The sequence below is a fragment of the Peromyscus eremicus genome, chromosome 4 (genome assembly GCF_949786415.1).
Source record: "Peromyscus eremicus chromosome 4, PerEre_H2_v1, whole genome shotgun sequence".
NCBI classification, from domain to species: domain Eukaryota; kingdom Metazoa; phylum Chordata; class Mammalia; order Rodentia; family Cricetidae; genus Peromyscus; species Peromyscus eremicus.
The window spans coordinates 50,117,842-50,132,292 of NC_081419.1; the positions used below are offsets into that span (position 1 = coordinate 50,117,842).

The following is a 14,451-nucleotide window of genomic DNA, read 5'->3' on the forward strand; positions in this document are numbered from 1 at the left end:
AGGCCCACGTAGGAGGTTTATTGAGGGGAGGGGAGAGAAGGAGCAGAGAAGAGGGCAGGGACTGATCCCTGGTCCCTGGGGACAAGGAAGAGAAAGGAGACTAGAGGTGAGTAAGGCCCACCCACCTTTTATAAGGAAATGTAGCAGGTGCAGCTGAGGTCTATCCTGTCTGGACCCTAAGGGCAGGCGGGTACAGATGCCTAAATGCTAACATTGTTGTTGGTAAAGTACCTCCTTCCCTCCAACCCCTGGTACAGAAAGCAGTGGTAAACACTCTCTGGTCGGTCATTTCCTGACAGCAAGTTTCTGTAGCATGTCCTCCTGGTGTGTGCCGCACAGCCAGCTCCTTACACCGGGTCTCTGAAAGGGAAATTGTGTGCATCTGAAGACCTGATCTAGGTTCATGCAGACACACTCCCCAGCTCTGCCTGCCCGAAGGTTGTGGGCGTGCTGAACTGGCTGCTGGGAGGTGGAGCCGGGTTTGGAGTCTCCTTTCCCTGTTTTCAGCACTCCTGGCAGTCACCGTTTTTATAAAGTTTGATTTTTAAGTAGAAGGTCCTTGGGGTTTTGACGTTGTTTTTACTGACAGCATTAATTCGTTTGTAAAAAAATCAAGTTCCTAAATAATCCGATCTCCCTCTAAACAGCTTGACAGGTTTGAGCAGTGCGGTTTTAGGATCAGTAAAAGACCACAGGGTTGCCCGGCTCTAATCTGGTTTGTAAAAATTTCACGTCTAGCCAGGCGTGGCGGCTCATACCTGTAATCCCAAGACTTGGGAGGTTGAGGCCAGCCTGATTTACATAATAAATTCCAGGCCAATGAGGGCTACAAGTTTTTTTAAAAAATAATATATAAAAATTAGGCCAGCAAGCTGGCTCAGTGGGTCAAGGTAATCGCCACCAAGCCTGGCAGCTGGAGGTCCATCCCTGGGTAGAAGAAGAGAGTCAATCCCTGTAAGTTGTCCTCTGCTTGTACATGTAGAGGTCTACCTGTGACCTCCACATGTGCCGTAGTGTGACTTAATAGTAGCCTGTTATAAACATGCTGAGTTAGTTCTTAAAATTGATAGAAAATGTAGATAGTGTCTGATTTTTATTTAAAGAAATGTGATATGGAACATTGTATATGTCCCTATATGATGTTTTTAAAAGAAAAATTAAAGTTCATGGGATACAGGCTAGCAAACATTTGCATTAATACGTATATTTTCAGAAAAGTTGTATTAGTTTATATTCATTGAAAGGTTATTTTGTCACAGACTTACCAGTATTAAATATGATGACTCTAGTTTTTCTAGATAAGTGATCTTACCTTTTGATTTGATTTATATTTCTTTGAAAATGAACCATTTGAAAGCCAGGTGTGGTGGCGCAAGTTTTTATTCTCAGTGCTCAGGAGGCAGAGGCAGGCAGATCTTTTAAGTCCTAGGCTTCCTCCCACTGAGTCATGATAGCCCTTCGGAGTAGTTAGTAAAAGGCAAGTTTAACCATGAGGCAGATCAGCCGGTAACTGTTGCCTTGTGCGTGAGAAGACATTTTCCATCATGCTTAAATCTGTGTCCCTGCGTGTGTTAAGTGTTGAAAAATAGACATTCAAGCAGACTTACGGCCAAGTGTGTTCAAATATTTTGAAATGTATATATTAACAAATTAATACTGTGATATGTAAAACCTTATATGGCAACTTATTTTAAAATACATAAATAAGTACAATAAGTAAAAAGATACAAATTTTTAACCTTTTGGGTATGCTCCCAAAACTCAAGTTAAAAATGTGTCTAGTTAGTGTCCCAGAAATCCACAGCTGTCTAAATGTACCTTAGAAACAGAAGGCTAAGAAGTCAGTCAGGAAAGTGAAGAAGTGGGGAGTGGGGGGTATTTACCCTGTTACTGTGCCCGCCTTCCCCATGGATGGGTGCATTATCCTCTCCAGCTACCAGTAGATTGATTCCAGAAGGTTGAGCTGGCTGGCTGGGCTTTGGAAGACATGTTCCTATTAAAAACACGTTCTCCAGGATGTCGGTGTTTACCACAAGCTCACCAAAGTCCTGACTGGATCCTCATGGTCCTGAAACTATATACCCACTCTCAGTTCTGGAGGGGAGCAGTAGAGGTGAGAGGTGAGCCAGGATCTCCCCATCATGTTCCCCCAGCCCCCCAGGCACACAGCCACCACATCCTGGTGTTGTGTCCTTGTGGCTATGACAGGCTCAGGCCAGAGGCCTCTGGTGTCGTCTTTGTCTGCCCAGAGCCAAGGAACACATAAGAGGAGAAAAGATGTTTTCACGTAATGAGCAGAGCCAAGGGGGAGGACTGAGAACATTGTTTGTGGGCTTGGGGCACAGCAGCTGGGGAGTGGTTAAGGGTTCAAGTTTCTGTTTACAGAGATACTGTAGGAGGAAAAAAAAAGACAGAGTTTTACTGTGTACCCAGGATGGCTTCAAACTCATGACCTTCCTGCCTCAGCCTCCCAGTTGCTAAGATACCAGATGTGTGCCACCGTACCCAGATGTTTGTCTGTTCTTAAGGTTGGGAGTGAAAGATTCTAGTAGATAAAGAAGGGCAAATGTTTGTGAGACAGAGACTAAATAATTCAGGATTCCCAGTACTTGGGAGGCAGAGGCAGGCAGATCTCTGTGAGTTCGAGGCCACCCTGGTCTACAGAGCGAGTTCCAGGACAGCCAAGGCTACACAGAGAAACCCTGTCTCAAAAAATCAAAAACAAAAACAAAAACAAAAAAGTTCAGGATTGGCAGTCTTACTAAAATTAGCATACAGGGAAGACACCTGGTAGCAGCCAAGTGTTAGGTGTCTCTTGGTATAAATCTTTGGAGGTTATTAAATTTATCGTTAAAATATTTATAATTAAAAATGCATGTATTACCGTAGTCTAGTAAAAATAGCTTTTACTAGAAATACAGAGGTAATGAGTGCTGGGAAGGATATAGAGAGAAGGGAATGCTTATGTTGGTGGGAATTTAAATTAGTCCAGCCTTCTTGGGAAGCAGTGTGGAGGTCGTTCCTTAAAAAGTACAAGAACTACCCTATGACCCAGCAGATGCATTAGCTAAGGAAATGAAGTGAATGCTGTAAAAGGCATCTGCGCTGGCATGTTTATCACAGCATTATTAAACACAGCCGAAGCATCAGCTTATGGGTAGTGTACACATGCACAGTGGAACATAATTCAGCAGTTAAATGAAATCCTGCCATCTGTGATAGCATGGATGGAGTTTGAGATCACCGTGTTAAGTGAAACAAGCCAGGCACAGAAAGACAAGTGTCATCTGATCTTGTTCATCCATGGAATCCAACATGATTGAACTTGGCAGCAGTTGGGGATAGAATGGTGGTTACCATTGGGGGTGAGGGCCTGGGAGGGAGAGGGGGATCAGTGAGCACCAAGTTACAGTCAGGAGCTGCTGCACACTAGGGTAGCTGATTGGAACATCATGATGTATTGGATATTTGAAAAAGGATTTTGAATATTGCCACCAGGAAAAATGATTTGTGTTGAAATAGCTATGCTTACCCTGATTTTGAACATTATACAATATATACATGTGTAGAAAATCGTAAGGTACCCCATAAACATGTACAGTTAAAACTGTGTATGGGGGGGTAATTAGGGATTGAACCTAGGACCTCATGCATGCTAGGCAATCAGCTGTACCATTGAGCGACATTTCCAGCTGCGTGCACATGTCTGTGTGTGTGTGTGTGTGTGTGTATACACGCGCGCGCGCGCGCGCGCGCGCGCGCATGTTATTTTGAGACAGAGTCTCAGTAAACTGCTTGAACTTGATGTGAAACAAGCTTTAAGGTTGCAGTTTTCCTGCTGCATCCTATTGAGCACTGGCTGGCCTTGAACTTACAGGAAGTCCTCAAATTTGCAGCCCTCCTGCCTCAGCTTCTTAAGGGCTGGAATTCCAAACATGTGTCATCATGCCTGGTTGTTGTGTATACACACACACACACACACACACACACACACACACACACACACACACGTTTTTAAAATTTAAGTAAAACAAAGTATATTTATTTGTCTCTGTATTGAGGCAGGTTCTTGCTGTATGACCCCAGCCGGCCTGGAACTCCATATGTAGGCCAGACTAGCCTTCAGCTTACAGCAACCCTCCTGCCTCTGCCTCCTGAAAACAATGCTTTGAATACTCTGAAGGCTCTGCTGCTGGGGACTTACCATAAGTAAACTCACGTGTAAACAGATTTCTGTATGGTGGTGTCACCATCACTGCTGGTGATGATTGAGTATATAGAGGCCGTTATGTTGTTACAGTTCAGCATGGATATAGGTGAAGGGTAATGAATCATATTTATGTGATAGGAGGAGCCCCCCAAATGTAGAGAATGAGACATACCTCCACAGAGAACAGTGAACATAAAATCTACTATTGTGTTGAAACTTTATTTTTATGTTTGACAATAGATGATATTTGTAACAGAAACATAAACAAATAACATACCTGAAAAGAACATACAAGATTACTTGGATGTGAGTATTTTATAATGGAGAGAGAATTTGCTTGAAGACATTGCATGCATTAAGTCTATTGGTTCTTTTGTTTGGTTTAGTTTTGGTTTTTCAAGACAGGGTTTCTCTGTGTAGCTCTGGCTATCCTGGAACTCAGTAGACCAGGCTGGCCTCGAACTCACAGAGATCTGCCTGCCTCTACCTCCTTAGTGCTGGGATTAAAGCTGAGTGCTGGGCTGGGCGGTGGTGGCGCACGCCTTTAATCCCAGCACTCGGGAGGCAGAGGCAGGTGGATCTCTGTGAGTTCGAGGCCAGCCTAGTCTCCAAAGCGAGTTCCAGGAAAGGCGCAAAGCTACACAGAGAAACCCTGTCTAGAAAAACAAAAAACAAAAAACAAAAAAGCTGAGTGCTGAGATTAAAGGCATGTGCCACCACCACCCAGCAAGTCTGTTGGTTTTTAAATTAGTATAATTTTCAATTTGTGTGATTTTATAAGTAGCATAAGTTTATATCCATTAGCTGTTTGCTTTGTTCCAACAGTAGGGGAAGAAGTTGTACCTACACACAGTCATTTTCCTGTGTTTTTAAAGCTGCTTTGGACTGGGCAAATACTGCCTACTGTGTGAATGACCCGTATGTTCAAGATAGCAAAAGGCTTAGGTTCTTCAATCCTTTTGTCTTCAGATCCCGGCCAGTGATTAACATCCTGAAAACCATCACAGTGACCCCCAACAGAATTGACCTCCGCCAGAAATCCCTGTGCGGGTCACCTAGCGGGATATGGTGAGTTCGTTTTGTGATTCTGGGGGCAGTCTCAGGTCTCTGCTTTGTGATGATGACCCACTTGACCTGATGGGCCATAGGGAAGGTGAAGGGTGTGCTGGACACAGGGACGAGAGTCTGTTGAGTGAATGTATCATTTACTCATCAGTGGAGGGCTGGGGGACAGGGTGGAAGTTTTCCACTGCTACAGTGCATCTTTTAAGAAATATGTGTTTGATTTTATGCAGCCTCAAGGTTAAAGCCTGTTTTGAATATACTGCGAAGCCCTCTGGTTATAATCCTCCAATATGTAAGTGCCTAGTACATTTAAAAAACCACAAGTTTTTCTCTCTGCCAGGTTGAAAGTTTTGCATAAATAGCAGGAAAACAAAACTGCAGTGGCCAAAGTGAGCTCATAAATTCTTGTCTAGAGGATGAAGTTTATCCATGGTCTCCCCTTTAATCAGGAGGGCACAGCATGGTGAGGGAAGAAACGCTCTCCACTTGGTCCCCATTTGAATTTTCCAGAGCAGATGGTTTGGGACAGAAAGCCTTGGAAAAGCACTTATCTGCTGTCACAGCAGCGTCTTCCTGTTCTGTCTTTGAAAAGCACTGTGGAAAATTGGCCGTGCGGTTCTGAGGTGGTGGGTGGCGGTTGTGGAAAGCCGGCTGTGGGAGCCAGAGCACAGCTGCAGTTGCCATGCTTGCCAGGTTAACTAGCCTCACTGCCCCTCCCCCAGAGGCTCGGCCCCATCACCCAAACTGTGCTCCCAAGAGCAGGATCCTGAGCATCGGAAGCCTTGTCCAGAGGGCAGAGACCTGGCTGCTGCTCCTGGCTTCAGCGTAACCGTAGTTGACCTACAGCAAAGGACAAGACCGTAGCCTTTGAGTTTACTTTTCCTGTCTGATAAAACAGTGCCTCTAAGTCATTGTCTAGGGTTGTGAAGCTGATCAATGACAAAACCAGATGGACGGCACTTGGCCTTTTAATTCTACTTCCTTTCTCTGGTACCCAAAGCGGGATATTTGTGTGTGTGTGTGTGTGTGTGTGTGTGTGTGTGTGTGTGTGTGTGTATGTGTATGTGTGTGTGTGCGCATCCTTGTTAAAATGAGTGCGTACACATGTGTATAAGTATGTATGCATATGTGTGTGGTGGCCAGAAGTCAACTCCAGGTGCTCTCCTTAATTGCTGGCTGTCCTTCTTTGAGATAGGTCTCTTGTTGAAAATGATGAAGCTCGTTGCTTTCAAGAAGCTGGCTGGCCAGTGAGCCCTCGGGCTAGGCTTATAAGCACAGGCTGCCATGCTTTCTCGGCTTTTCTTGGTTCTTGGGATCCAAACTCGTGACCTTAGGATTGATTGTACAGTTGCAGCTTTATGGGCTGAGCCGAGTCCTCCTGTCTCCGCCTCTCTAGTGCTGGGATGGCAGACCTGTCGCCGTGCCTGGCTTTTTAAAATCAGTAGTCTGGAGACTGAACTCATCATCCCTCGTGTTTGCGTGGCACTTGACAGACTGAGACATTTACCCAGCCCCTTGTCACATGTTTTTTGTTTGTTTTGGTTTTTTTTTTTTTTTTTTTAAGAAACACGGTTTCTCTGTGTAGTCCTGTTTGTCCTGGAACTCAGATCTGCCCGCCCCTGCTGGGATTAAAGGCGTGCTCCATCACCACGGCTGTGGCATGGTCTTTAATGATAAGAAAACACACATCTTGGATACCAGCCCTTTTATCTGTATTTGTAATGACTTTGAGAATTGAGAATAAACTGGGTTCTTGAGCAGGGAGAGGAAACGAGAAAACATTTGGTGCTATCTGAATTGTTTAGGTAGATGTCAGGTCTCACTGGTGTGCTCCTACCCCCCACTGCCCTTAAGAGAGAGAATGGCAAGCTTCTTCTCCTAGCTTTAACCCAACATCTGATGCTCTGCGCATCTCCTCTATAGTATGTAACTACTCCATTCCTCAGGTGTTAGTGGATAGCCTATGATGGGGGGACCTCTTCACCTGGAAGAACTCTTTCACTGTTTGTACTTCCATAGTACTAGGAACTTTAAAGTGAAATAAAACGGAATTTTCCACAAAACTGCCCCAGTTTAACGCTTTTAGAATCCTTTCCCAGTATCCCACAAGTGAGCTTACCGTTGGGCCAGGATGCTTTAACTCGGCAGTCCTCGCTTGCCGTGTTGCGTACACATGGATATTTATAATTGAGCCTTAATGAGTATTCTTGGCTTGCCCCTCAGAAGGTCAGCAAAGGTGACCTGCAAGGATTTTAAGATGATGTGAGTTGTCTGGAGGGTTACAGGAGGTTAGCGTGGGTTTGGTAGATAAACGGTTTTAATGTACCCACGCCCTCCTGTACTTTTGCCATGAGGGGCACTCAGCATGGGAGCCTGCATCTGATTCATTGTGAAGTTAGAAGCAGGTCACTGATAAGTGGATGATGTCAAAGCTGCAGAAGGCCAAAAATGAGCGTTCCATTCGGCAGCTCTGACATTTAAGAATATTTCAGATGGACAGAGAAATCGCTATCGAGACTGTCAGTGCTTCTAAATTTTGGTCTTGCGTATCTGAATAGCTACCATTTCCGTGTAAAAATTACATCACACGGTGTGTGCACACGCACACACACCACGCTGTGCATCCGGCGGCATGGAGCCGGTGACTCCGTTCCGTTGTCTGTCAAGTGTTGTGGTAGTTCCTAGGGATGCAGTGGGGAACAAGGGGGATGCAGTCTTTGTCCTTAGTTCCTCTACACTGTGAAAGCCAGACAAGTCCCAGTGCAGTGGCCTCCGAGGGTTTGGAGACAGAATTTTCTCAGTGGCTCAGGAGGAACCAGGACAGGCTTTCTGAATAAAGTGATGCCTGGGTCAAGATCTGAAGAGGGAATAGAGGAGCAGAGCTGGGGAGGACAGAGAAGAGGAAGAGAGGGACCAGTGCGGAGGGGGAGGGGCAGTGAGACCTGCATCCACGCCAGTGTATAAAGCAGCCAGCTTTTGTATTTCAGGGAGTCTTAGAACTGTTGATACCTGTCTGCCCCTTGCTGTGTATATGATTCTGAACCTCCTTGATTTACAAAGAGAGCATCAGAACAAACATTCTCCTGGCCAGGGGTGTAGGTAGCTCAGTTAGTAGAGTTCTTGGCAAATATGCACAAAGTCCTGGTCCAGTCCCAGAGCTGTGTAATTATAAAGTACTGGTTCGATTGTAGCACTGTATAAAACCAGGTAATGTGGTGCATGCCTGTAATCTTAGCACTCAGGAAGTGGAGGCAGGAGGATCCATTCAGGTCATCTCTACTTCATAGCCAGTTCCAGGCAACCTGGGCTACATGAAATCTGTCTCAAACAAACAATAAACTCTAAAAAGGATTTCTTTCACCGACGCTTGAACAGTAAATTGTTTTCTACGTTTTCTGGAACGGAGTTTTTTCCCCTGGAGGCTGTTTTCTCTGACCCTCTGTACGTGGTCCTTTGCTTTCTTTCCTCTCTGATGGTCTCAGTGAGTGCTTAATGAATGTAAGTAATTTAAATATTGGCCCATGAAAAGCATAGTTAACAGCCTCATCCAGTGACCCATTGAAGAATGCATTCCAGAGTCCAGAAGTGAGCTTCTGATGGTCCAGATCCTGGCCTGCCTCCAAACTGCATTAGCAGAGGCAATCAACAAGCAGGCCACCTCTGCTGCAGGCTGGAGACTCACCTATGAAAGCTGTTAGTTAGGCTGACAAACTGGTTTCCAGCTATGGAGAGAAATGTCAATCATATCTATCTATCTATCTATCTATCTATCTATCTATCTATCATCTACCCACCCACCCATCCATCCATCCATCCATCCATCCGGTATTTCAGACAGACTCACACTGTAGCCGAAACTAGCCTTGAATTCATGGCAGTCCTTCTTCCCTTTCCTCCCAAGTGCTGGGGTTACAGGTGTCTCTTATTCTACTCTCAAGGACTTTATCTTTAACGTGTGTCCCCCCTTTGCTTATCAGTACTGAATTGCAAATACCAGTTCAGCTGCGGGAGACTGCTTTCTCAGACACCTTTTCAAAAAGCAAAGACCCCTGGTCATGAAGTGCAGGCTGAGAGAGTCCTGAGGCAAGCACATTGGGTGTTTCCGGTTGTCTTTAGTATTCTCTGGGTTCCTGAAATTCAGCCAGAAACTGATTCCTAGCTGCTGCAGAAGGCTCTAGCTGGTTCTTGAGCTCCCCCTGGTGGTCCAGTGAAAATTTAAAATAGTAACATCTGTGGGAAGAACAACTGGATTTAAAACGTCACAGTTCGCCAGAAGGTCCCCTGCCAGGAACTAAAGAGAAACAAAGGCTATGGGCAGAGTGCTACTGTGTGGCCTTTAAAATGCTGTAGGAGAACTCATCCTTTTTGTAACTCAGGAGGTGAGCAGATGCACCTTTAAGTTAATACAAGTTTGTTCATTTCAACCTAGCGATTCTGGGTATACTTGAAGCTGAAAAGGAGAGAAGAAAGTCTGGGCTGTCCTCACGGGTTCAGTTTCGAAACCAAGGTTCTGAGCCCAAGTACACTCAGGAGCTAACCCTGAACAGGCAGAGTCAGCGGGCGTGCATGGAGGAGACCCTTTGGCTGCAGGTGAGCGAGCGTGTGGCAGTGTTCTCCACGGTGAAGAGGACAGGACTTGGGTGTCTTTCCCGGTGCTTAGGTTTCTGAACAGCAGCCCATCCCTCAGTGCCCTGCCATCATTTTGGAGGTCCACATTTTGACCACGCTCACCTGTGTCCCTTCACACTTGGCAGGAAAACATCAGAGACAAGCTGCGTCCCATCCCCATCACTGCTTCTGTGGAGATCCAGGAGACCAGCTCTCGCCGGCGGGTGAATTCACTTCCGGAAGTTCTTCCCATCTTGAATTCAAATGAAGCCAAAACTGTCCAGGCGGATGTAAGCCTTCCTGGCTTCTGCCCGTGTTTACCATATCTTAATGTGGAACCAAATGTTTCTGAAGGCAATAGAAATAGGGATTTGTTTTACTTACTTATGGCCAGATGTGGTGGTGTCCTGTGTGCCTTTAATCCCAGCACCCAGGAGGCAGAGGCAGGCAGATCTCTGTGAGATCAAGGCCAGTCTGGTCTACACAGCAAGTTCCAGGCCAACCAGGGTTCATGATGAGACTCTTATCTTAAAAAAAAAAAAAAAGCTACTTATTTTTGTATATGTAATTGGACTATGAGATGGAATATAACAGTATTATCCTATTGTTCTTGTCCCCTGGGCCTTCTTGAGACTATAATTAACCAAACTTTGATTCTCCTGCTGTTTCCTCCTATAGTTGATATACTTTATTTTACCACTGAGAACAGTACAGTGTACTAAATGTATGTTATTAAAACATTAAATTCATGGCATAGCCAAGGTTGGCAAAGCAAATAAAAAATATTCACAATGAAATACTTTAGTGAATAATGCAACTTTAGGTCATTATAGGAAGAAAATGTATATTCTGTGGCCTGCTGGACATGTCATGTGAGGCAGGCTCTGTGTGCTAGGCCAGGGTGGAGATTCGAGATGAGCCTAGAGAAGTATGACATCTTGATCTGGCATCATTATTATTATTATTTTGTTTGTTTTGTTTTTTGAGACAGGGTTTCTCTGTGTAGCCCTGGATGCCTTGGAATTCACTCCGTAGACCAGGCTGGCCTTGAACTCAGTGATCTGCCTGCCTCTGCCTCCTCAGTGCTAGGGTGAAAAGCATGTGCCACCACCACCCAGCTATTATTTGATTACTGTTTTGGTGCTGGGAATTATATCCCGATGCCTTGACATGGTCAAAGTGTCTTGCTAGAGGACAGAGCAGGAGCCGGGTGTGTGGCACAGGAGGGTAAAATACCACAGGGAATGAGCTGTGAAGAGCTTCAGGAACTGACCTCTCTGCGTTTGGTTCCTTACAGGTACACTTCCTGAAGGAGGGGTGTGGAGACGACAATGTCTGTAACAGCAACCTTAAGCTAGAGTATAAATTCTGTACCCGAGAAGGCAGTCAGGACAAATTCTCCTACCTTCCGATGTAAGCATCGCGGGAAGTAACTGACCTCCAGGCTTTCTTTAGATGGAGAATTGTGTGTGTGTTAAGATTCTCCTTTTCTTTTTCCTTCTTTCTTTTTTAATAGTCAGAAAGGCATCCCAGAATTAGTCCTGAAAGATCAAAAGGATATCGCTCTGGAAATAACAGTGACCAACGGCCCTTCCGATCCAAGGAATCCCAGGAAAGACGGTGACGACGCTCACGAAGCCAAACTCGTTGCCACGTTCCCGGACACCCTCACGTACTCGGCGTACAGAGAACTGAGGGCTTTTCCTGTAAGTGTCTCTGAGAAGCCAGCGGGGAGGGAAAGAACAAGACCGCACAGCCCATGGACAAACCCTGACCCCACTGCCTTTTCTGCCCCAGGAGAAGCAGCTGAGCTGTGTCGCCAACCAGAACGGCTCCCAGGCTGACTGTGAGCTCGGGAATCCTTTCAAGAGAAATTCCAGTGTAGGTGATGCCTCCACGTGCTCTGTCCTACTGTTCTGAGTACCGGAACTGTACCCAAGAGGCCTCTCCCTTGGTAACAGCTGTTTGTGTGTATTTTTTTTTTCTAGGTTACTTTTTATCTGATTTTAAGTACAACCGAGGTCACCTTTGACACCACAGATCTGGATATTAATCTGAAGTTGGAAACGTAAGAGTTACTTCAGCCTTCCGGTTCATACTTATTTTGTGAGAACCCTGGAGTCACCGAATTAGCACTGATCTAACTCATAAAAGAAATGTAATTGTAATGAGAAAACTGACTGTTCAAATAAAACCTCATTGTTTCCCCTTTCATTTTCAGAACAAGCAATCAAGATAATTTGGCTCCAATTACCGCGAAAGCAAAAGTGGTTATTGAACTGCTTTTATCGGTCTCCGGGTAAGTGTTGTGTTTGGCATAACAAATCAATGTTTGAAAGAACCGTGTATAATTCTCACTAAAACGGGTGTTTTTTAATTTGACAGAGTCGCTAAACCCTCACAGGTGTATTTTGGGGGTACGGTTGTTGGTGAGCAAGCTATGAAATCTGAAGACGATGTAGGAAGTTTAATAGAGTATGAATTCAGGGTAAGTCGGAGCAATTTGGTCCAAGATGCAGTCTTGATTTGTCATTTTAACCAAGGATCAGTCACAAACGTCTTCAGGAAATACTCAGTTGAACGTGCTTGCTGGTTTTTAACAGTGAAAACTGAAAACTTATCTCCCCAAGTAGAGAACAGCTGTCACTCAGCAGAGACTTTTGGTTTGGAGTCGAGTCCTGCTTACCCGTATTATGGAATTGTAATGTGTGTGTAGTGTAGACACAAAGAGTACTTCATCTTTTGCTCAGTCTATAAAACAAAGAAAAGGTTCTGAGTAATTTGTAGTTGGCCTTAGAATGTGTAATTCATTTCTTCCTCTGTTAGGAAGTCATTTTTCTGATGCTCTTGGCTGAAAGAATGTTCACGTTTACCTCCACCCCCCCCACACACACACAAACACACACAAGCCCAACTTTGTGGTGGTGACAATAGCCTTGGTATATGCCAGCACAGGAGACCAAAGATGTGCTCACAGTGACTCAGGGTCCAGTTTAACAAACTTGATCACGGACTCTGACGTCTGCCAATGACACGTATGGATTTGGGTCTCCCTGGTGCAAACTGAGTTCCTAAAATGCTGGTGAGCGTTCAGGTTAAACCCTGGAATGGCAAGAATGGACTTGGCCTAATCCAGCACACTAACGAGACAAGTTCTCTCAAGGAATGCCAGCTGGTATGAGCTCTGTGCAGTCAGTCAGATGAGGTTCTGGAGCTCTGCACCATAGCACAGGCAGGCCGCTCTGCCGTCTCACCCTGGGCCCTGCTGTACAAAGCCCCACCGCTCCCAGAGCTCGCCCAGAGATGTCCTGTGCTTCTCCACAGTCTCCCTGTGTACAGATGGCAGAGACTGCTTCAGCTTCACAGTAGGGAGGTTTTCCAGAGCAGGATGTGAGAGCCACTGCCGAAGCAGAGGCTTGTCACAATCCTTGTATTTTGGGGAACATGTCATACCTGCACTGTGGGTTTTGTTGCGTATGATGTTTAATCCTGATTGAGCTAGCAATCCTTTACCTTTTTGACCTTTTCTTTTTTCCTCTATTTTTTTTATGACAAGACTCTCTTAAGCACAGCTGTCTATTTTGTACACCCTGTTCCTGGTCCGTTTTGGAGACTTGTGCTACTGTTGTAGGATGATGCTGGGTATCTAGCCTACAGGCAGTAAGAAATGCTCCTTAATTTTATCTTAAAAGGATTATATTGTAGCAAAATGTGTTGTTTTCTGACAGGTGATTAACTTAGGTAAACCTCTTAAAAACCTCGGCACGGCGACCTTGAATATACAGTGGCCCAAGGAGATTAACAACGGCAAGTGGTTGCTTTATTTGGTGAAAGTCGAGTCCAAAGGGTTGGAGCAGATCATCTGCGAGCCACACAGTGAAATAAACTACCTGAAGCTGAAGGTACAGTGATGGGCTTCCTGCTGCTGCCCAGGTGTGCGCTGCTGACCTTCCAGGGGTCAGCTTGACTCTGCTAGGGAAGCCGCATTGCGGCGTGTAGACTTTTCCTTTGGCTGTGAGTTAGACGTGGAGCTGAGTGCTGGTGCAGATCCCAGGTCTCAGTAGACTGTTGGGTGCTGTGTCTGGCTGTCTCCTGTGAGTTAGACATGGAGCTGAGTGCTGGTGCAGATCCCAGGTCTCAGTAGACTGTTGGGTGCTGTGTCTGGCTGTCTCCTGTGAGTTAGACATGGAGCTGATGCTGGTGCAGATCTCAGGTCTCAGTAAACTGTTGGATGCTGTGTGCTGGTAATTCAGTGGAGATACAAGAACAAAGGTAGCTTTTTCTTTCCCTGAGTTTCAGTATCACACTAGGAATAAACTACTTAAATAAACAGACTTAGGATACCATCGATGAACCTAAAATGGCCATAACCCTTGCTGGTTTTAGACTTGATCTGCTTTTGCTGGAAGGAAGATGTGATGGTTAATTATAGCCCTGGCAGAATTTGGCATCTCCGAGACTCTATGCCCACCTAGAGGGATTATTTAGCTTCTAGCCGTACCTGTGAAAGATCATTGTGATAAGGTTTCTTGAGGTGGGAAGACCCACACTAAAAGTAGGTGTCACCA

At 45.3% G+C, this 14,451-nt stretch overlaps 1 protein-coding gene across 1 annotated transcript in view; it reads left to right on the forward strand.

Annotated features, from left to right (window-relative positions):
- The window catches only part of Itga6 (integrin subunit alpha 6), a 69,053-nt gene that overhangs the window by 42,995 nt on the left and 11,607 nt on the right, over window positions 1–14,451 (forward strand). Inside the window, exons 10-20 of the mRNA XM_059260686.1 lie at window positions 5,180–5,278; window positions 5,506–5,567; window positions 9,705–9,865; window positions 10,030–10,173; window positions 11,181–11,296; window positions 11,400–11,589; window positions 11,681–11,764; window positions 11,872–11,951; window positions 12,105–12,182; window positions 12,269–12,371; window positions 13,612–13,785. Of these exons, the coding sequence (XP_059116669.1) occupies window positions 5,180–5,278; window positions 5,506–5,567; window positions 9,705–9,865; window positions 10,030–10,173; window positions 11,181–11,296; window positions 11,400–11,589; window positions 11,681–11,764; window positions 11,872–11,951; window positions 12,105–12,182; window positions 12,269–12,371; window positions 13,612–13,785 (1,291 nt within the window). The remainder of the gene's footprint in view (window positions 1–5,179; window positions 5,279–5,505; window positions 5,568–9,704; window positions 9,866–10,029; window positions 10,174–11,180; window positions 11,297–11,399; window positions 11,590–11,680; window positions 11,765–11,871; window positions 11,952–12,104; window positions 12,183–12,268; window positions 12,372–13,611; window positions 13,786–14,451) is intronic.